The following is a 22,034-nucleotide window of genomic DNA, read 5'->3' as shown; positions in this document are numbered from 1 at the left end:
GATCACTGAGATCCCTAGAAAGACTTGCCCCCTCTGGGAGTCTCTTCCGCTGATCCCTCTCTGGGACCCTGTTCTAGGATCTCACACAGGGCCCTTGTCCCTGAAGTGGAGAATGAAAGGAAGTGGGTTCTGTTCCAGGCCTCCATTCATCTGTAGACGAGCTCCATACGCACAGACCCCAGAGGACACAATCAGGGGAGTCGCCCACTAACTTCAGTGAGCTTGGATCAGGCCCAGATATAGGCCCTGTCATAACTATAAAGGGAAGGGTAATAGCTGTCCTGTGTACAGTACTATAAATCCCTCCTGGCCAGAGACTCCAAAATCCTTTTCCCTGTAAAGGGTTAAGAAGCTCAGGTAACCTGGCTGGCATCTGACCTAAAGGACCAATAAGGGGACAAGATACTTTCAAATCTTGGGGGGGGGAAGGCTTTTGTTTGTGTTCTTTGTTTGGGAGTGTGTTCGTTCTCGGGGACTGAGAGGGACCAGACATCAATCCAGGTTCTCCACATCTTTCTAAGCAAGTCTCTCCTATTTCAAACTTGTAAGTAAATAGCCAGGCAAGGCGTGTTAGTTTTCCTTTGTTTTCTCAACTTGTAAATGTACCTTTTACTAGAGTGTTTCTCTTTGTTTGCTGTACTTTGAACCTGAGACTAGAGGGGAGTCCTCTGAGCTCTTTAAGTTTGATTACCCTGTAAGGTTGATTTCCATACTGATTTTACAGAGATGATTTTTACCTTTTTCTTTAATTAAAAACCTTCTTTTTAAGAACCTGATTGATTTTTTCCTTGTTTTAGATCCAAAGGGGTTTTGGATCTTGATTCACCAGGAGTTGGTGGGAGGAAGGAGGGGAATGGTTAATTTCCCCTTGTTTTAAATCCAAGGGGTTGGATTTGTTTTCACCAGGGATTTGGTGAAGGTTTTTCAAGGTTTCCCAGGGAGGGAATCCATTGAAAATGGTGGCAGCCGAACCAGAGCTAAGCTGGTAATTAAGCTTAGAAGTTTTTATGCAGGCCCCTACATTTGTACCCTAAAGTTCAAAGTGGGGATCTCAGTCCTGACATGGTGGCAGCGGTGGGATCATTTTAAACCCAAAAGCCAGTGAGATTTTTTTTTCCTTCTAGCTGCTTGGAAAGCCGAGCTGGAAGTAGATAGATGCATATCTTATCTCTCCTTGCCTGAAGGCAGAGGTGTTAAGTTTTTTTTTACAGGTCCTTTGTTAAGAGAAGGGTTCAATTAGCAAATGACTGGTAAAAGGTATTTACAAGCTGAATTGTTTTTTTTTTCTTTTTACATCCTCGGGAGTAGCTAGTTAGAAAGTTACTGTTAACTCTGCAGCAGCCAGAGCTGAGAGCTTCCCAGTTTGTCAACTGCAAAGGGGGTTACCCAGCACAAGAAAACAGGAAAATGACTACCAAAGAAGTAGCTAACAAAATAGAACTGGCCAAACTAGAAGCAGAAGAAAATGAAAGAAAACATCAGAGACTGCTTCAATTAACAAAACTCGAGACAGAGCAGAGAGAAAGAGAAGAAAAAGCCAAAGAGGAGGCCCACAAGAGAGAGATGGAGCTGAAAGAAAAAGAGATGGAGGAGAGAGAAAAAGAAAGGAAGCATGAACTGGAAGTAGCAAAGGCTAAGCAGGATGCACCAGCCAATGCTAACAACCCCCCTCCAGGTACCACTTCCCATCCCAGAAGATTCCCCACCTACAAGGCAGGCGATGATACTGAGGCCTTCTTAGAAAATTTTGAAAGGGCCTGCCTTGGATACAGCATCGCTATAGACCAGTACATGGTAGAGCTGAGGCCGCAGCTCAGTGGACCCTTAGCAGAGGTGGCGGCTGAAATGCCTAAGGAACACATGAACAGTTATGAACTTTTTAAAAACAAGGCCAGACTCAGAATGGGGCTAACACCCGAGCATGCCCGTCGGCGGTTCAGAGCCCTAAAGTGGAAACCGGATGTGTCATTTACCCGTCATGCCTACCACATTGACAAAAATTGTGATGCCTGGGTATCAGGAGCAAATGTTAAATCTCTGGAAGATCTGCTTTCCCTAGTAAAAATGGAGCAGTTTTTAGAGGGTGTTCCTGAGGAAATAGAAAGGTACATCCTAGATAGGAAGCCCAAAACTGTAACTGAGGCGGGGGAGATTGGAGCCCAATGGGTGGAGGTGGCAGAAAAGAAAAAAACTAGTAGCAGTTGGAGCGAATATCAGAAGGGGCAAGCCGAAACAAAACCTTACCACCGGGGACAACCCAAGGCCCCACCCACATCTCAAGGGAAACCCCAGACGCCTTCTCACCCCACCACACCAGTCTCCACCAACCAACATCGCCCCGGTGATACCTTAGCAGGGCGATGTTTTAAATGTAATGAACTGGGACATATAAAGGCTCACTGCCCCAAGAACCCTAACCGATTACAGTTCATTACACCCCAATCACACCAAAGATCCCCAAACCCAGATGCCTCTCTCATACCCTCGGAGCGAAGGGAAACCTTGAGAGTGGGCGGAAAGAAGGTTACCGCCTGGAGGGACACTGGGGCTCAAGTGTCAACTATCCACCAATCCCTAGTGGACCCCAAACTCATCAACCCAGAGGCTACAGTGACAATTCAACCCTTCGTGTCACAATCTGTAACCTTGCCTACAGCCACGTTGCATGTCCAGTACAAGGGCTGGTCAGGAATGTGGACTTTTGCAGTCTATGACAATTATCCCATTCCCATGCTGCTGGGGGAAGATTTGGCCAACCATGTGAAGGTAGCCAAGAGGGTGGGAATAGTCACCCGCAGCCAGGCTAAGCAAGCTTTCACCCCCATCCCTGTTCCTGAGCCGTCCACCAGGGCCCCGTCTGTGTTACCGGAGACCCAGACAAAGGTGGTGGAACTGGATCCTCTGCCAACGACTGCAACAGCCGTAGTGGATCCAATCCCAGAGACCCAGCCAAAGCCAGTCCCAGAACCGGAACTGGCAACGCAACCAGCACCAGAACCATTGCCAGCCCTGAGTCCAGCCCTTGCAAACCCGTCTACAACTCCAACGCCAGAGGGCACCAGCGAGCCTGAACTGGCAGAAGCAGCAGATAACCCTACCCAAGAGGCTCAGCCAGAGCCTGAGTTACCACATAGTGCACCAGCGGACAGCGGTTCACAGTCAATGGAAACAGCCCCAGCACCTGCATCGCTTCCAGAGGGACCAAGCCCCAGTCCACAGTCCAAGGAGGAACTGATGTCTCCAGCATCAAGGGAACAGTTCCAGGCCGAGCAGGAAGCAGATGACAGCCTTCAGAAAGCTTGGGCGGCGGCGCGGAGCACCCCACCGCCTCTCAGCTCTTCTAACCGATCCCGGTTTGTTGTAGAACAAGGACTTTTATACAAGGAGACTCTTTCTGGTGGGCACCAGGAAGACTGGCATCCTCAAAGACAGTTGGTAGTTCCCACTAAGTATCGGGTAAAGCTCTTGAGCTTAGCCCATGATCATCCCAGTGGCCATTCTGGGGTGAACAGAACCAAGGACCGGTTGGGGAAGTCCTTCCACTGGGAGGGAATGGGCAAGGACGTTGCTAATTATGTCCGGTCTTGTGAGGTGTGCCAACGAGTGGGAAAGCCCCAAGACCAGGTTAAAGCCCCTCTCCAGCCACTACCCATAATTGAGGTCCCATTTCAGCGCGTAGCTGTGGATATTCTGGGTCCTTTCCCAAAGAAGACACCCAGAGGAAAGCAGTACGTACTGACTTTCATGGATTTTGCTACCCGATGGCCGGAAGCAGTACCCTTAAGCAACACCAGGGCTAAAAGTGTGTGCCAGGCATTAACAGACATTTTTGCCAGGGTAGGTTGGCCCTCTGACATCCTTACAGATTCGGGAACTAACTTCCTGGCAGGAACCATGGAAAACCTGTGGGAAGCTCATGGGGTGAATCACTTGGTTGCCACCCCTTACCACCATGAAACCAATGGCCTGGTGGAGAGGTTTAATGGAACTTTGGGGGCCATGATACGTAAATTTGTAAATGAACACTCCAATGATTGGGACCTCGTGTTGCAGCAGTTGCTTTTTGCCTACAGGGCTGTACCACATCCCAGTTTAGGGTTTTCACCATTTGAACTTGTGTATGGCCGTGAGGTTAAGGGGCCATTACAGTTGGTGAAGCAGCAATGGGAGGGGTTTACGCCTTCTCCAGGAACAAACATTCTAGACTTTGTAAGCAACCTACAAAACACCCTCCGACATTCTTTGGCCCTTGCTAAAGAAAACCTAAAGGATGCTCAGGAAGAGCAAAAGGCCTGGTATGATAAACATTCCAGAGAACGGTCCTTCAAAGAAGGAGACCAAGTCATGGTCTTAAAGGCGCTCCAGGCCCATAAAATGGAAGCGTCGTGGGAAGGACCATTCACGGTCCAGGAGCGCCTAGGAGCTGTTAACTATCTCATAGCCTCCCCCACCTCCAACATAAAGCCTAAAGTATACCATGTTAATTCTCTTAAGCCCTTTTATTCCAGAGAATTAAACGTTTGCCAGTTTACAGCCCAGGAAACAGATGACGCGGAGTGGCCTGAAGGTGTCTACTACGAAGGAAAAAAGGATGGTGGCGTGGAAGAGGTGAACCTCTCCATGACCCTTGGACGTCTGCAGCGACAGCAGATCAAGGAGCTGTGCACAAGCTTTGCACCAATTTTCTCAGCCACTCCAGGATGGACCGAACGGGCATACCACTCCATTGACACAGGTAATGCTCACCCTATTAGAACCCCACCCTACCGGGAGTCACCTCATGCCAAAGCTGCTATACAAAGGGAGATCCAGGACATGCTACAGATGGGTATAATCCGCCCCTCTAAGAGTGCATGGGCATCTCCAGTGGTTCTAGTTCCCAAACCAGATGGGGAAATACGCTTTTGCGTGGACTACCGTAAGCTAAATGCTGTAACTCGTCCTGACAACTATCCAATGCCACGCACAGATGAGCTTTTGGAGAAATTGGGACATGCCCAATTCATCTCTACTTTGGACTTAACCAAGGGGTACTGGCAAGTACCACTAGATGAACCCGCTAAGGAAAGGTCAGCCTTCGTCACCCAGGCAGGGATGTATGAATTCAATGTACTCCCTTTCGGGTTGCGAAATGCACCCGCCACCTTCCAAAGACTTGTAGATGGTCTCCTAGCAGGATTGGGAGAATCTGCAGTTGCCTACCTCGACGATGTGGCCATTTTTTCTGATTCATGGGCAGAGCACATGGAGCACCTGGAAAAAGTTTTCGAGCGCATCCAGCAGGCAGGGCTAACTGTTAAGGCTAAAAAGTGTCAAATAGGCCAAAACAGAGTGACTTACCTGGGGCACCAGGTGGGTCAAGGAACTATAAATCCCATACAGGCCAAAGTGGATGCTATCCAAAAGTGGCCGGTTCCAAAGTCTAAGAAACAGGTCCAATCCTTCTTAGGCTTGGCTGGATATTATAGGCGATTTGTACCCCACTACAGCCAAATCGCCGCCCCGCTGACAGACCTAACCAGAAAGAACCAGCCAAATGCAGTTCAGTGGACTGATGAGTGTCAAAAGGCCTTTAACCAGCTTAAGGCAACACTCATGTCTGACCCTGTGCTAAGGGCCCCAGACTTTGACAAACTGTTCCTAGTAACCACAGATGCGTCCGAGCGAGGCGTGGGAGCAGTTTTAATGCAGGAAGGACCGGATCAAGAATTCCATCCTGTCGTCTTTCTCAGTAAAAAACTGTCTGAGAGGGAAAGCCATTGGTCAATCAGCGAAAAGGAATGCTACGCCATTGTGTACGCGCTGGAAAAGCTACGCCCATATGTTTGGGGACGGCGTTTCCAACTACAAACAGACCATGCTGCGCTACAGTGGCTTCATACCGCCAAGGGAAATAACAAAAAACTTCTTCGGTGGAGTTTAGCTCTCCAAGATTTTGATTTTGAAATACAACACATTTCGGGAGCTTCTAACAAAGTGGCTGATGCACTCTCCCGGGAAAGTTTCCCAGAGTTAACTGGTTAACAATTGTTTTTGGAATGAAACATATTGTTAGTTTTTATATAATCAGTCGTATGTCTAAAGGTACATGTGTCTTATTAACTCTGTTTTCTCCTAAAACTCCAGGAAGAAATCACAGCCAGTGTGGAACCGAACATCCAACACTATCTGTGATTTGGGGGGCGTGTCATAACTATAAAGGGAAGGGTAATAGCTGTCCTGTGTACAGTACTATAAATCCCTCCTGGCCAGAGACTCCAAAATCCTTTTCCCTGTAAAGGGTTAAGAAGCTCAGGTAACCTGGCTGGCATCTGACCTAAAGGACCAATAAGGGGACAAGATACTTTCAAATCTTGGGGGGGGAAGGCTTTTGTTTGTGTTCTTTGTTTGGGAGTGTGTTCGTTCTCGGGGACTGAGAGGGACCAGACATCAATCCAGGTTCTCCACATCTTTCTAAGCAAGTCTCTCCTATTTCAAACTTGTAAGTAAATAGCCAGGCAAGGCGTGTTAGTTTTCCTTTGTTTTCTCAACTTGTAAATGTACCTTTTACTAGAGTGTTTCTCTTTGTTTGCTGTACTTTGAACCTGAGACTAGAGGGGAGTCCTCTGAGCTCTTTAAGTTTGATTACCCTGTAAGGTTGATTTCCATACTGATTTTACAGAGATGATTTTTACCTTTTTCTTTAATTAAAAACCTTCTTTTTAAGAACCTGATTGATTTTTTCCTTGTTTTAGATCCAAAGGGGTTTTGGATCTTGATTCACCAGGAGTTGGTGGGAGGAAGGAGGGGAATGGTTAATTTCCCCTTGTTTTAAATCCAAGGGGTTGGATTTGTTTTCACCAGGGATTTGGTGAAGGTTTTTCAAGGTTTCCCAGGGAGGGAATCCATTGAAAATGGTGGCAGCCGAACCAGAGCTAAGCTGGTAATTAAGCTTAGAAGTTTTTATGCAGGCCCCTACATTTGTACCCTAAAGTTCAAAGTGGGGATCTCAGTCCTGACAGGAGTCGCCCACTAACTTCAGTGAGCTTGGATCAGGCCCAGATATAGGCCCAATAAAAAGATGGCTCCTGCTGTCCCTGCAGCAGAGTGTGGAAAGGAGAGGCTCTTTGCTGTGGCATTATTTTCTCCAGGTGCAGAATGGACAGTAGGGGATTTCCACTTCAGTTCCTGGAGATTTAGGGAAGCTGATCCCCATTCTGTGGCCTCACCCTCACAGCTGGCATGAGAGGCAGCAATTGGGCTCGAGACATGGCCCTTAAAATCTGCCTTCAAGTTGATTCTCCATAATTCTCCATCTTGGATGAAAAATAACATTTCCTTTCCCCACTATGGCAGATCATTTTGGTTTTGCGCTGCCCATTTCAATGTTTAAAATTTTCCAGGATTAGGAAGGAATGAGGAGATACATATACATGCTCTTTACTTCTTTTGGGGGTGTGTCAAGGCTGCTTCCCCACTTTGAACTTTAGGGTACAAATGTGGGGGCCTGCATGAAGACTTCTAAGCTTAACTACCAGCTTAGATCTAGTCTGCTGCCACTATTCCCAAATGGATTCCCTTCCCTGGGAAGCCTTGAGAAACTCTTCACCAATTCCCTGGTGAATACAGATCCAAACCCCTTGGATCTTAAGGCAGGGAGAAATGAACCATTCCCCCTCCTTCTCCCACCAACTCCTTGTGAATACAGTTCCAACCCCCCTAGGATCTTAAAACAAGGAGAAATTAACCATCCCCCCTACTTCCTTTCACCAACTCCTGGTAAATACAGATCCAACCCCCTTGGATCTAAAAACAAGGAGAAATCAATCAGGTTCTTAAAAAGAAGGCTTTTAATTAAAGAAAAAGGTAAAAATCATCTCTGTAAAATCAGTATGGAAAATAACTTTACAGGGTAATCAAACTTAAAGAGCTCAGAGGACCTCCCTCTAGCCTCAGGTTCAAAGTATAGCAAACAAAGATAAACACTCTAGTAAAAGGTACATTTACAAGTTGAGAAAACAAAGGAAAACTAACACGCCTTGCCTGGCTATTTACTTACAAGTTTGAAATAGGAGAGACTTGTTTAGAAAGATGTGGAGAACCTGGATTGATGTCTGGTCCCTCTCAGTCCCAAGAGCGAACAACTTCCCAAACAAAGAGCTCAAACAAAAGCCTCCCACCCCCCAAGATTTGAAAGTATCTTGTCCCCTTCTTGGTCCTTTGGGTCAGATGCCAGCCAGGTTACCTGAGCTTCTTAACCCTTTACAGGGAAAAGGATTTTGGAGTCTCTGGCCAGGAGGGATTTTATAGTACTGTACACAGGACAGCTGTTACCCTTCCCTTTATAGTTATGACAGGGTGCAATTCTCCCCTGGGCTGAGGGTCAGCAAAAAATCATGTACCTCTTACATCCCACTAAAATCCAGAGCCTTGGAGAGTGCAATGAAATTTTGCAATGAATGTGAAGAGCTGTAATTTTTCCTGCTGTCTCCAGTGGAGCACAAGCAGCGGCGGCTCCAGGCACCACCGCTCCAAGCGCGTACCTGGAGCGGCAAGCCGCGGGGGGTGCCCTGCCGGTCGCTGCGAGGGTGGCAGTCAGGCTGCCTTCAGCGGCGCGCCTGTGGGAGGTCCGCCGGCCCGTGGATTTGGCGATAATTCGGCGGCAGGTACGCCGAATCTGCAGGACCGGCGGACCTCCCGCAGGCGCACCGCCGAAGGCAGCCTGCCTGCCGTGCTTTGGGCGGCAAAAAAGCTAGAGCCTCCCCTGAGCGCAAGCATGTAGATTAAAATTTAAATCTTTGACAGAGGATTTAAGTAATATTGGAGCACAATGTGATATTTTGAATACAGCTAAACTTTGTGTTGCCCACTAGACTAAGAAGTATATTGTGATATTGATTGATGACCATCAAGCCTGTAATCTTAGCTTTGTGAACTTCTTTCTCCATCTTTGTTCATAGCTCAAGTATTGGAGGAAACCAATGATTGTGAAATTAGTTAAGAGTCCCAACTTCTAAAGCAAGTAAACTTCGGGCTTAAAGTATGTTGGGTTTTATGGGCCAGATCTTCAGCTGCTATAAATCGACAGCTCCATTGACTTGAATGAAGTATTCTGATTTCCAGCAGCTGCGGATCTGACTCAACAAATGTATTATTCAAATGAAACGCATATGCGATGGATAGTGTTCAATGTGGGTTTTTTAGAAGCACCATAACTGAATTTTGGGTTGGCAAATATTGTGATACATATATATTTGTTTGGATTTTTAGGTGCTTTATAATTCCACTCTTGGTGTCGTCATTGTGTCAGATTAGTTTTGTCGCCTCTTTTCTCTTTACAAACATTAACTAAGTAACCTTCCTCATCCCTGGGAGGTACAGAAGGGTCAGTATCATCTCTTTTTGGTACATGGGGAAACTGAGGCACGGGGCGGGGACGTGAGTTGCCCAGCATCACACAGTGAGTGACTGGCAAAGCCAGGATGAGAAATCTATTTCTGGTTTCTAGTCCCATACTCAAACCATTAGACCACACTGCTTATCCTTTGCATAGTTTTGAGTATATTTATTGACTTTATTAAAACAACAAAGTTCCAAAAGGAACCCCCAAACCTTTGCTAATCTACAATTTGAGTTGAGGATTTATTTCTGTATTTAAAAGAACTAGATTCATTACAGCTGAGCATTTACATGCTAAAACGGAAGGCAATTCTCAACGGAGGTTCTGGCACCAACCTTTCATCTGGCCCCAGCTACTTCTCATTTTGTAGAATCGCAGAACTGTGGGGCTGGACGGCTCCTCAAGAAATCATCAAGTCCAGCCCCCTATGCTGAGGCAGGACCAAGCAGGGTGCGATTCCCTGCTTGAGGAGACATCCCTGTGCTAGCTGTCATCAAGCTAGCGTGTTAAATAGCAGCGTGGCTGCGACAGTTCAGGCAGTGGCTTGGGCTAGCCGCCGGAGTAGGTACTCATAGGGTCTGGGTGGGGTTGTACTCGGGGTGGCTAGCCCCTCTCATCGCTGTCCATGCTATCCTTGCTACAGTGCTATTTTAGCAAGCCAGTGCGAATATGTGTATGCGAGCTGGGTATCAGACCCCCAGCTGCAAGTGTAGAGATACACTTGGTGGGGGGATTGGCAGGGGGTGCAGGGTCCCAGACCCTCTCAGAGGTATTTAAGCTCCTAACTGCCATTGATTTCCATGGAAGTTAGGAAACTCCATACCTTTGAGGATCTGGGCCCCAGTTCTCGGGCTCTGCTGTCTGTGGCTCACACTTTTAGCTGGAGGATGACGCACACATTCTCACTAGCTTCAGGCTAGAAATTGTCCCGCAGACAATAAGATCGACTGAAACAAAACTGGCCACCCTTCCTGACTTGTTGCAGAATGGACGAGCACAGCTTGCCAAGGGAGGAGAAGGAGGAGGACGCGGCTGCTGAGGGGAAGAGAGGAACATTCCAGTGGGAGTCAGCGTGAGCCGGAGCTGGCTCGAGAAGATACTCAAGATAGCCCAGCCAAGGTGGTTCCTAAGCAGAGTGGGCCCATCCTAAGGTGTCTAAAGCGAATCTGCCAAAAAGTGAAGAGAGGCAAGACGCGATATCCCCGAACTGTCACTACAGGTAAAAGGAAAGGCTAAGGATGCGCTAAGGGGTGGGAATGAAGGGAGGCAAACTCAGTCTCAACCCCCATGTGTTCAAAGATTTGCAGTGATCCCAAAGGCTCTTGGGTTTGTGTTCCACTTAGGGAAAACTGAAGACAAGGCACAGAGAGTGGGGGGGGGGGGGGAACATGGAAAAAGTGGAGGAGGGGAGAACAAATAGATGTGGCCGCATGGCTTTGCTAGTGGGTGGACGGCGCTCTTCCATGGCTGAGTCTGCATGCAGCTCGAGGGCAGCCCTCTGTTCTGCACGGGGGGCAGAGATCACTGCTGGAGCTTGACAAATAAATAATGAGCTAACAGTAGTCAGTCCCAGTACTAATCATCCCGGAATCTCCCAGAGACTGGAATGACAGGAGACAGTGTTCCTGAATCAGGACCAGTTTGGTAAATGCTGGATCTCCGTGAGGTCCTTCCATCCCCAGTGTGAACACAATACTTACAAGCCCTGATACAAACACTAGACCCGGGTGACGGTCAGACCCCTGTATTTCTAAGGCTCTCCAGCACTGGTGGAGGTGATGATGCCCCCAGAGCCTGTATTTCTCTGGGAACCTCTGGCTGCTGGAAGAGGAAGGGCAGTTTCTATTTCTCTCCACCACACACTGCTCTCCCTTCTCTTTCTTACCCTTGTAGTGAAGTCATTCCTTGGAGCAGGCAGAACAATACAACACTAGGGATGACTGACTAGCCCAATACCTGGGTTGGAATGGGAGTCCTATTTCTGGATCCTAGAGCCTGGTTCTCATTACACTAAGGCCTCTTTCCACTGCTCTGGCAGGTACATCTCTCTCAGGAACCATTAGGAGGAATGGGGAGGGAGTAAAATGAGGCCTAGGTGTGGCCACGCCTATGCACCCAGAAGTGTGCAAAGGAGACACCCCCACACACACTCTGGGCCCAGCTGGTGCCTCTCCACAATAGGGCCCTGCTCTTGGAGAGCCCGTAGGCATTACTGTACTAAAAATCTTAAATAACAGCTAGAGACTTACATTGTTTCTAAATGAAAGCTTAGATGCTGCAGAACAAAAAGGCATTAGAAAAAAGAAGCCAATATGCCAGGCCACCGCGGCCCATCCCACGCTGAGCCCTGGTTTAGTCCAGTCTAGTTTTAAATGTCTTTAGCCAACGTGTCTCAAACAGTGGGTCTTGACCCCAGATGATTACACAGAGCAATCAAGGGAGTCAGGAGGCATTGAAAATTGTATTATAACCTAAAGCAAAAATCATCTTGCTCCCCCACTCCCTGCACACCTTTACCCTTCAAGGTCAAATATTCTTGGCCAACCTCTCACAACACACGTGCAGGTGAATTCTGTAGAGCTAATGTTGTTAGCAATGACACATTTTTAACTCTTATAGTGAGTGTAAAGGTGAAATTCTTTGACTTTGAATAAGTGGCCAACCTGAAAACCACAGACTTAAGCAATGGGGCTTCCACCACTTCCCTTGGGAGGATGTTATCCTGGCTGTTCCACCCATCACGAGCTCCTAGCTGCTTTCCCATGCTGCTGATGGCGGCAAAGCAGGATATGTGAACTGAATCCTAATTGCAAGAGCATCAGCCAGTCCTATTCAGCCATATTTGGCTGGCTAATGTTCATGCTGTCGGACAAATCTATTATTTGGTTGGCCCTATACAGTACAGCGAGTCCTGGTATTTCTGTGGGTCTGTGCTCATTCATGTCCAATCAGAGAGCACAAGATATTTATTGTGTAATGAATCAATAACATTTATCCAAGAAATAAAGGGGGTAGAGGATGTGACTGGAGTCAGGAGAACTATCTTCTATTCCCAGCATTGCCAGTGACCTGCTGTTTGACTGAGCCAGTCACTTCACCTCCCTGTGCCATGGTTTCTCCGGCCATAAAAATGGTGGTAATAATACCGGCCCACCTTTAAAAGTCATTTGGAGATCCTCCACTGAAAAACTCCATAGAAGTGCAAAGGAGTCTCATTCTGGGTCTCTCTTATTTTGTTTTTGTTTTTTAAGGAATCCCCAATTTGATTCTGATTTTGATCACACCAATCTCTCTTGCTTTGAGAGTCAGTGGCTTATTTCACCAGCATCACAGTTTCCTTCACTTCTCCCCTGCTCAAGCAGGATATAGATGTCTAGCCCTATTCAAAACAAACGGTAGGAATCAAACCAACAAACAAAAGATAACCCTACCCAGAGCAGAGATATCTTACCCCAAAAAGGGAGATGTGCCAGTGACGCCAAGCTTTCCACTAGGAACTTCGCTATTGCTCATTGATTTTAGCTGGAAGGAGCCCAGATACCACGGTGATGGGCAGCAGTATACAACCCCAAGACAGACAGACCGTGTCCTTTCTTTGGTTTAAATGAACTGTCTTTTGGGCACCAATCAGTCCATGAATGACACCTCAGGGCGCGTTCGTTCCCCTTTAACCAGCAATGGCAGTAATTTCTTTCTTTCTGTCATTCCTTCTTTCTTATTAGTCCCAGATATCTCGTGCATGGAGACTATTTGGGAAGCGGATGAAAGTGGACGTGAGCAGCATGGCTGTGCTATGGAGGGAGCCATGCTCCTGCTGGAATCATGGAGAAACACTGTTGACTACTTCAATAGTAACGAAGAGGTATAAACCTTCTCCATCTAATCTGTAAACTAGTGTCCCCTCACGCTGTCCGTCCCACCTGACCCAGCCTGGGACATCCCAGAAGGTTTATCACATAGAGTCTGACTTCTCTTCAAACCCTTTGCCTACAGCACTCAACCTTTCTTCTTTCACTTACTCCAGACAATCCAGCCTCTGGATGCTTTTCTCCTATTATACATATTAGGGGCCTTCTCCAGATACATCCCACAAACTCTTTGGTGATCTCATGCCCCGTTTGTCGGTGGTATCCTTGATTTGCAGGGATTTCCCACCACTCTGTGCTAGTGTCAGTAGATTCTTGCCCGGCTACTCCCCTGCCTCACACTATCCGTTGAACTCAAGGGCGAGACATTTCCACCCAAGGTCTCCCCTGGCAACTGCTCCTCTCTCAGGGCTGGTCTACGCTGGGGGGGGGATCAATCTAAGATACGCAACTTCAGCTATGAGAATAGAGTAGCTGAAGTCGACATATCTTAGATCGATTTACCTCGGGTCCTCACAGCGCGGGATCGACGGCCGCGGCTCCCCCGTCGACTCCGCTTCCGCCTCTCGCTCTGGTGGAGTTCCGGAGTCGACAGGGAGCGCGTTCGGTAATCGATTTATTGCATCTAGACGAGACACGATAAATCGATCCTCGATAGATCGATTACTACCCGCCGATCCAGCAGGTAGTGAAGACATACCCTTAGACCTTCACTGACAAAACAAATGGGTCCAGCTTTGTCGCTTATACACATGGTGTCAAGGCTGAATCCCTACTCTGGCACTTCGAGTGCAGAAGGTGGAGGCTGGCAAGGATTTAAAAAATCAATACTTGCCACTCCAGGCTTGTATTACACTCCCAAGGTTACAGCTTTTCTCTGACCTTGTCTTGGTAAACGCTGCCACCACCCAAATGCAAAAAAAACCCTTGGACCCAGGAAGGAGCACTTCGGAATTCTTCCCTGTGGGGTATCCTCAAGCCCTTTCAAATCCTCCCCCCCCACCCCCCGGGGAAGAGCTGAGAAAGAAAACAAAGGAAATCTGCTGTTGCCACCTGCTAATTAAACAACATGCACAAACCTCTTAGGACACCAAAAAGCCAATTCTGTTCTTCAAAAAGGTAAATTTTGTTAAAAACAAAAAGGAAGAAAGTACATCTGGAACTTAGGCTTTTTGCTAGATCTTAAAAGAAAACAATTACAAAAATTAAGCATCAAGATAGCTCTCTTGAGGTTCAGCTTCAAGGTTACAAGCAAAACAAAAGTATCTGGGGTTAGCACAGAGGAGATCCACAGGCCAAAATAAAGAAATAAACCTGATCGCGTCTAGTTAAACATTCCCTGTCCAGTGATTTTTCTCGGTATGGAAGATGAATTTTCATACCTGGTTCCAGCCTTACACAGAATTGCTGCTCCGTGTCCCGTCTCCAGAGAACAGACACAGACAAAGAGAAGTTTTTTCCCCATTTTAAAAAGTTTTAGCCCTCCCCTTGGATCTTTTGGTCAGGTGCCCACTCCTTTTCCTTTAGCTGGGGAACTTTGTTAACCCTTTACAGGTAAAGCAAGCAGAGAACAGCCACCAAGAGGGACTTTATAACTAACTGGCTGGCTGGGTGCTCATAAAAGGGAGCCCCCCCCTTCATTTATTCCACATGGTCACGCTACATCTGGCTACTTGTCCTACAGAAAACAGGCCCTGTGTGGAGTCCTCCACATGGAGTCCCATTGATGTTCTGCTTGTTCTCCTTGATCCAACCCTTCTCCGAACAGGTAGCTCACACAGTCAGGTCCTACACAATCCAACATTCTGCTGGAAGCCATCAGAACCCTTCTTAGACTGTCAATTCTTGGGACCTGGGCCTGTGTCTTCCTTTGTTTGCAGACAAAGCCCAGTATATTGTAGGTGCTGCCCGGATACATCATCATCCTCAACTCACCACAATTTCTGATCCTGATTATTCATTGCTCTGCAACATTGTTAATTTATCTACCAGGTGTTCCGTGTGGAGGGGTTTTGAATGAAGGTAGAATATTCTACCCGATGATGTTCTCTATCTAAATCCCTTTCACCCTGATATATATTTTTTCTCATTTTGGTTTAGGATTTCATTATGAAAAAAAGTTTCTTAAGACTCTTGTTTGTTCTCAGCAAGAGCATCGACTGGCATAACATGCCTGACTTTTTTATTCACAACTTTGCATCAGACACTGCAGGAGCCATAGTGGTGAGTAAATAATATACACAGGGTCCGTGTTGTTGGTTGGAAAAGGTTGATGAACTGTGGAGAATACTTAGCGGCTAAACCCACGCTAGGGTCCATGGAATCTGGAGAGTTGTAAAGAACTTTGTTGTATACACTGAAGCAATTATTTCAGTGTGTAAAATTGAGGTCATTGCTGATTGACTGGAAATATTAGTGTGAATGGACAGAGAGAGGATGCTAGTTGGTGGGAAGTAGGAGATGAGTGAACAGAGATGGATGAGGAAAGGAGGGAGTGAATTTGTGGCTGGGTAGAAACAGATGAGATCCCTTTGGACAACACCACTGGCTGAGCAGCTTCATGATCTGGGAGCTCTTCCATCAGAAAGGAAGATCCTGGGTTTTGGCTGGGCTCCTTGTTACTTTTGGAATATCTGATGTTCTTTTAGCTGGGGATTTATTGGAGACTCCGGAGAAGCCTGTGGCTAATTTAGCCTTTTTTGAGGCCTCCAGAGTTAGCTGTGATGCCAGGGCTTTGTATAACCTCCTCAATGAATGTGTGAGGGAGTAGGACTGATGCTGGGAGCACTTGTGTCTCATTTACTATGTTTGCCCCTTTGTGACTTACAGGAGATGATTAAGAAAGAACCCCGGGACTCTCTCTCCAGCACCATACGGCTCCAGGCCATGGCCATCATTATCGAGCTGAGGTAACGTGACTTCTCATTTAACTGCCCAGCCTTCACACCTGACTTCTCACTCCATGCTCGGTGGGACCAGAGTTGCCAATAGCAGTCCCTCACTTCGTGACTTTTTCTCTTTAGATGCTGAGGACTCTTTGGGGAGGAGCTGGGGGACTATTGCATGGCTGACTGATGATTTTCTACCCAGTAACTTTGTAATCCTCTTTACTCCACATGTGATTCAAAGCCAAGAGTCTCTGCAGACATTTTGAGATGATTTTCTTTCTGGAGGTGTCAGCTGAGTCATTTCCTTCACTCTCTTCTGTAGCGTTTCTGAGCCGGATTTACTATTCGGGTTACCAGTCCCTGCCCTCCCGTGCTTTTCCTGTATTCTGTTAATCTTTGCCAGTGTCTTACTCTTCTACATTGTTACTGTTCACATGATCTTGTTCTCTTGTATAGTCCAGATGTCTCTTAGTCTCACGCTCCTTCAGCATAACCCTCAGTTCATGTCCTCACCATCTGATGCCTCCGTTAGGCTTCAGCACCTCAAAGTCCAATCCAGGCTTCTTCCTTTTACCAGCAAAAAGCATGTGGTGAAGGCCATGGGCTCCCACCAGAGATGGGTCCTGCTGAGAACATTCCTCAAGAGCGTGTTTTCCCTGCCACTTCTAATGACATTGCAGGTGCAAGGAGTAATCAGGGGTATAAGCGGCCAGTACACAAAGGTAACTCAAGAATGGTTTCCTGTTACTTACTTTGGGCCCATATTGGTGATATGTGACTACACTGTCAGCGAAATTTCTCATGGAACACCACTGTGGAGTATCAGTTGGGGACTTTAGCCCCGGTGACGTGGCCCTGATCATTCGTCCCATGCATACAGCAAGTAGCTGCCACATTCCCAATTATGAAAATGATCCATCAGTTTTCAATTTACTAGGGAACTACTGGGGATCCCAATCTGGGTGGTGAAGCTAGAATGAGGCATGTGGAATGAGGAAAACGTACTTAGTGCTTGCCCCAGAAATGGGGTTGGCTATTGTTTGATCACTGACCGGGTATTTCTGGTGTGTGGCACCTCCCACAGCTAGGTCCTCTTGCATGAAGGGGCTGAATAAAGTTGGGGTCCTGCGGCACTCGATACAGCCACATTTTCAGCCTGAACTTTACTTTAGTCCCTACTTTTGACCTGCAATTATTTGCAGTTACACCTTAGCTCACATGGGCACCTGAAATACCTGATTTCACACCTAAATCCAGTACTTTGGCATCGAAGTGATCAACTTGACGGGTGAAAAGACGAGTAGGAGCAAAGCTGTGCCTGCAAATTGTGGGTGTAAATATGGTGGCAAATCTTTAAACATCTGACCCGTACTGTCAGAGTTGCTAAAACTTTAGTGCCTGCACTTTTTTAATTCTGAAAAGCCATTTATGGCCCTAAAGTTGAGGGGAGAGAAATTACAGACACTGGACCAAATTCACTACCAAAGTCAATAGAATTTAGAACACTTAATTTGCCTCACATCCCGCATGCTCACATATGCTCTCTCTAACCAAATCATTGGAGTGAATAGTATCTAAGACCCAGAGGAGTAAAGGGCAAAGACACAGGGCCGGCGCAACCCATTAGGCGGTCGCCTAGGGCACTACAATTTGGGGGGTGGTGGCCTCTCTGGGGGGCGGCATTTCGGGGCGGGATCTTCCGCCGCCTAGGGCAGCAGAAAAGCTGGCGGCACTCCTGCAAAGACAAGGTGATATATTTATTAAAGTGATATTTATTTCTAATGTTAAAAAATCTCATTTCAATGTAGGACTTTCTTTTGCTATAACATTTTCCTTACTCTCTGATAAGGGCTTTGCTGCATGTTATCTTCCCAAGGGAGGCATTGATGAATTCATTACATCAGGTTTGGGGGATGATTTGGAAGATCAATTATAAGAAAAGGGTCATTTATACTGCAGATGTCTTTCTGTTATCAGTTTCCTTTGGTTTATAATGGAAAGGAGGCAGGGATATAACGATGCATCTGGCTTTCTGGGTGATTGTCAAGAGCACAGCTTTGAATCACGGCAGGCCAATATCAGTTGAAACATGAGGCTAGTTTTCTCGAGATTCCTGAAGGATTCACTGCCCAGAACAAATCTAAATACGGTTTCTCTTGTGCTCAGGGCACCCACATTATTGAATAAGTGAAGTAGCTAATTATTTAGCAACTATTGTGTACAAGAAGTATGGGCCAGACCCTTCGCTGGTATGAATCCGTGTAGCTTCACGCCCGCTGAGGGAGCTATGTCAATATGCACTCATTGAGGATCTGGCCTTATTTTTATAGACCTTGTCTTAGGACAAGGTCTGAACTATAAATTCTATTGGTTTATGACTTGGAAGCCAGAAAGGACCATTAGATCATCTAACCCAGGGGTGGCCAACCTGAGCCTGAGAAGGAGCCAGAATTTACCAATGGACATTGCTGAAGATCCACAGTAATATGTCAGCAGCCCCCCATCAGCTCCCCCACCCCACTCCCAGCGCCTCCTGCCCTCTGGCAGCCCCGCTGATCAGCGCCTCCCCCTCCCTCTCCGCACGTCCCCATCAGCTGTTTGGTGGCGTGCAGGAGGCTCCGGAGGGGAGGAGCGATGGCACGGCAGGCTCAGGGGATGAGGCAGGAAGGGGTGGAGTGGGGGCAGAGCCTGTGGCAGAGCCAGGGGTTGAGCAGTATGCACCAGTAGTGTCCCGCCGCCGAGGTGCCGCCGAAGACCCGCAGAGCGAGTGAAGGTCGTGCCGCCGAAGACCCGCAGAGCGAGTGTAGATCCCGCCGCCGAGGTGCCGCCGAAGACCCGCAGAGCGAGTGAAGGTCCCGCCGCCGAGGTGCCGCCGAAGACCCGCAGAGCGAGTGAAGGTCCCGCCGCCGAGGTGCCGCCGAAGACCCGCAGAGCGAGTGAAGGACCCGCCGCCGAGGTGCCGCCGAAGACCCGCAGAGCGAGTGAAGGACCCGCCGCCGAGGTGCCGCCGAAGACCCGCAGAGCGAGTGAAGGACCCGCCGCCGAGGTGCCGCCGAAGACCCGCAGACCGAGTGAAGGACCCGCCGCCGAGGTGCCGCCGAAGACCCGCAGAGCGAGTGAAGGTCCCGCCGCCGAGGTGCCGCCGAAGACCCGCAGAGCGAGTGAAGGTCCCGCCGCCGAGGTGCCGCCGAAGACCCGCAGAGCGAGTGAAGGACCCGCCGCCGAGGTGCCGCCGAAGACCCGGAGCGCCGCCCTGTCAGTAAAAGCGCCGCAGCGGGTGGCGCCTTTTTTTTTCCCACTGCCCCTGTTCCCTCCACCTGGCTACGCCCCTGATGAGCACCCCCGGGCACATTGGAACGTTGGCGCCTGTAGCTCCAGTCCCGGAGTCGGTGCCTATACAAGGAGCCGCATATTAACTTCTGAAGAGCCGCATATGGCAACGGAGCCACAGGTTGGCCACCCCTGATCTAGCCTGATTTCTTGTATAATACAGGCCAAAAATTTCACCCTGTGATTCTTGCCTCAAGCCCATAAGATAAATTATTTGTATAATCCACAGCTCTGTGGCGCTGAGCATAACGGTTCCCCCTCCTTTCAGGTTCTCTTCATTGAAACATTGCAGACCCTCAACGAGATGCTCCAGAGTCTGATTTTAGAAAATCCAGTTCCGGCAGAGCTAGAGAGGATCTTGCAGGTAAACAGGATCTGGAGATGCCGGTTGGAGGATGGTAAGGTAGGGAAGAGGAACAGGAAAATCTTGTTAAGAGCTTGTGAGGGAAAGGAGAGTTAAGGAAAGAACGGAGTGCCCCATCTCCACAGGGTTCTCCTATTAGGGCATATGTGACAAGGTTCATGTAGCACGGGGGAGTCTTCTATTTCCATCTGTGAGGTCTGACAATCTCCTCCATTGTTACCCTCAGTTTCTTTCCTGTCTCCAGGTGGCCCTTACATCACAGTGTCCTTTCCAAATGAGGACGTTATTCCCTTTACTGCCCATCATTGCCACTCCTGATGCAATTGGAGGGGTCGCTGCCAGGACTCTAGTCCCCTGTGAGGGCTGGCACCCGGCCTCCACAGAACTCCCAGCTCCAGCTGTCCCACAGTGAGACCCAATGGGTGCAATGGGAACCAAGACTGCCACTAACTACAGAGCATGAGGGCTGGCCCAAAGTCTGCAATCATGAAAGAATAGAAGTTTTCTTCCAGCTGCTCTTATTTTGCTGAATGAAATGCTGGATTGTGTGGCTTGTCCAGAGAAGACTTGGCCCTTCCCTTCCTTACATAGGACCCAATCCTGCATCCATTAAAGGCTCGATCCAATGCTCATTGAAATCAAATGGGGACCTTTCCGTTGACTTCAATGGGCATTGGATCGGTCCTTAGATCAATGTCAAAACTTTCATTGACTTCAGCGGGTGTGTGACTGGGCCCTCAGAGAGAAATGCACTTTGCTTTCGTTCGAAGAGAAGAATTCCATGTGTATTTTGAGTCTGCACAAAGCAGACGCAGCCTGTATCTGTAAGAGTGAGATGATTCAGCCAGAATAAAGATTATCCTTTGGGGATCACTTGTATACACCCTTTCCCCCTGTTATTTTTAACCTCTCTTGTTTTTCCTGCAGCTCATGGACTCCTGGATGCAGTCCCGGGAAGCTTGCCGGCGGGAGAGGGCTGTATGGAGCAGCATACTGCTCCTAAACTTCGTGGGCACAGAAGTCAAACTGGATGTGAGTAACTCTTGACTTCTAGTGACCTGATTGCAAACTAGACCTACAGGGCACTCTCCCACACCAGAGAAACTTCCTGCTTAGAAGTATGTTGATGGGCCCCACAGTGCAATGCTCCCTAATAGGCGGAGGAAAAACTGATCTTGTTGCTCGTCCATCATCCTGACTGAGATGGGTTGGCGTCTGATACACTTGGAAAATAAATCCAGTGCCCTGGAGGAATAGGCCACCTCTTTCCAATGCAGGAAAGGCAGCTAACAAGGGGCACAGGAAGAACGGGTTTTTCTATGGTTGGATCTAATGAATTTCAGAGAAAATAGATTTCAAAATCCTAGAGACTGAAGACATTTCATCCCCAGCTGGTTCCCTGTTTGCATTCCTCATCCTTGTACCATGGGATACTTTCCTCTTGTGGAGCTGCAGGAAGAGGCCTCTCCATTCCAGCCCACCTCAGCCGTTACAGATCATTATGATCCTGATCTTGCTCCCACTGACGTCTGTGGCAAAACTCCAGTGGACGTCTGTGGTGCGGGATCGAGCCCTATATTCTTCTTCTGGCTCCCAAGCCTCTTCTGAAGAGGGAGAGCTGAGGATCACGCCCCATTATAGAAAGGGACTGTGTGGATATAGACTCCTTGCCTAGGAGACACAGCCCGCTTTACCTGCAGTGGTAATGGATTCCTCCTCTCCTCTTTTGTACAATTAGGAAGCGTCTCCATTCACCAGGCTCGGACACCTGGTTGCAGTGCTGGGGATCCGCTGTGGGGATTCTGTCAAGGCGATCAGCTCAAATGCAACAGGGGCTGTTCATTACCTCGTCTCTATTGCGTGGCGCCAAAAGAGTAAGAGAAGCACTGATGAGCATCTGAATCCCCCTCCTGGGAGCTAAATGCTAGAGATTTCCTCAGGCAAAGCTCCCGTTCAGGATAGTGCCTGAGGAAGAAGTAGAGCATCTGGCTTGGTATTTGTTCCTTTGAACAGAGTGCTGGTTTTTTTGTGGATCTAGAAACAAGCGTCTGATAGTCATCCCGTAATTCTAGCCCTGACTTTCAAAGAAAGGAAAGGGGAGGGGGGGAATACAGAGAAAGGCAACACACGTTACCGCAAACTGAGACTGGTAGAGCTCATTCCGTCAGTGGGAATGGGAAGGGTCAGTGGGACACGATGATAGGGGA

At 48.1% G+C, this 22,034-nt stretch overlaps 1 protein-coding gene across 1 annotated transcript; it reads left to right on the top strand.

The window, feature by feature from the left end:
• The first annotated feature begins 15,383 nt into the window (after nt 1-15,383).
• Nucleotides 15,384-21,748, top strand: LOC128845218 (maestro heat-like repeat family member 5). Its single transcript, XM_054043609.1, has 6 exons — nt 15,384-15,468; nt 16,075-16,154; nt 16,711-16,855; nt 19,732-19,827; nt 20,755-20,859; nt 21,566-21,748. Exons 1-6 carry the CDS (start codon nt 15,415-15,417, stop codon nt 21,746-21,748), a joined length of 663 nt encoding a protein of 220 aa, XP_053899584.1. The 5' UTR covers nt 15,384-15,414.
• Nucleotides 21,749-22,034: the final 286 nt, after the last annotated feature.

This window comes from Malaclemys terrapin, chromosome 11 (genome assembly GCF_027887155.1).
Source record: "Malaclemys terrapin pileata isolate rMalTer1 chromosome 11, rMalTer1.hap1, whole genome shotgun sequence".
NCBI classification, from domain to species: Eukaryota; Metazoa; Chordata; order Testudines; family Emydidae; genus Malaclemys; species Malaclemys terrapin.
The sequence above is the reverse complement of the archived record's forward strand: the minus strand, read 5'-3'. Positions and strand labels throughout refer to the sequence as shown.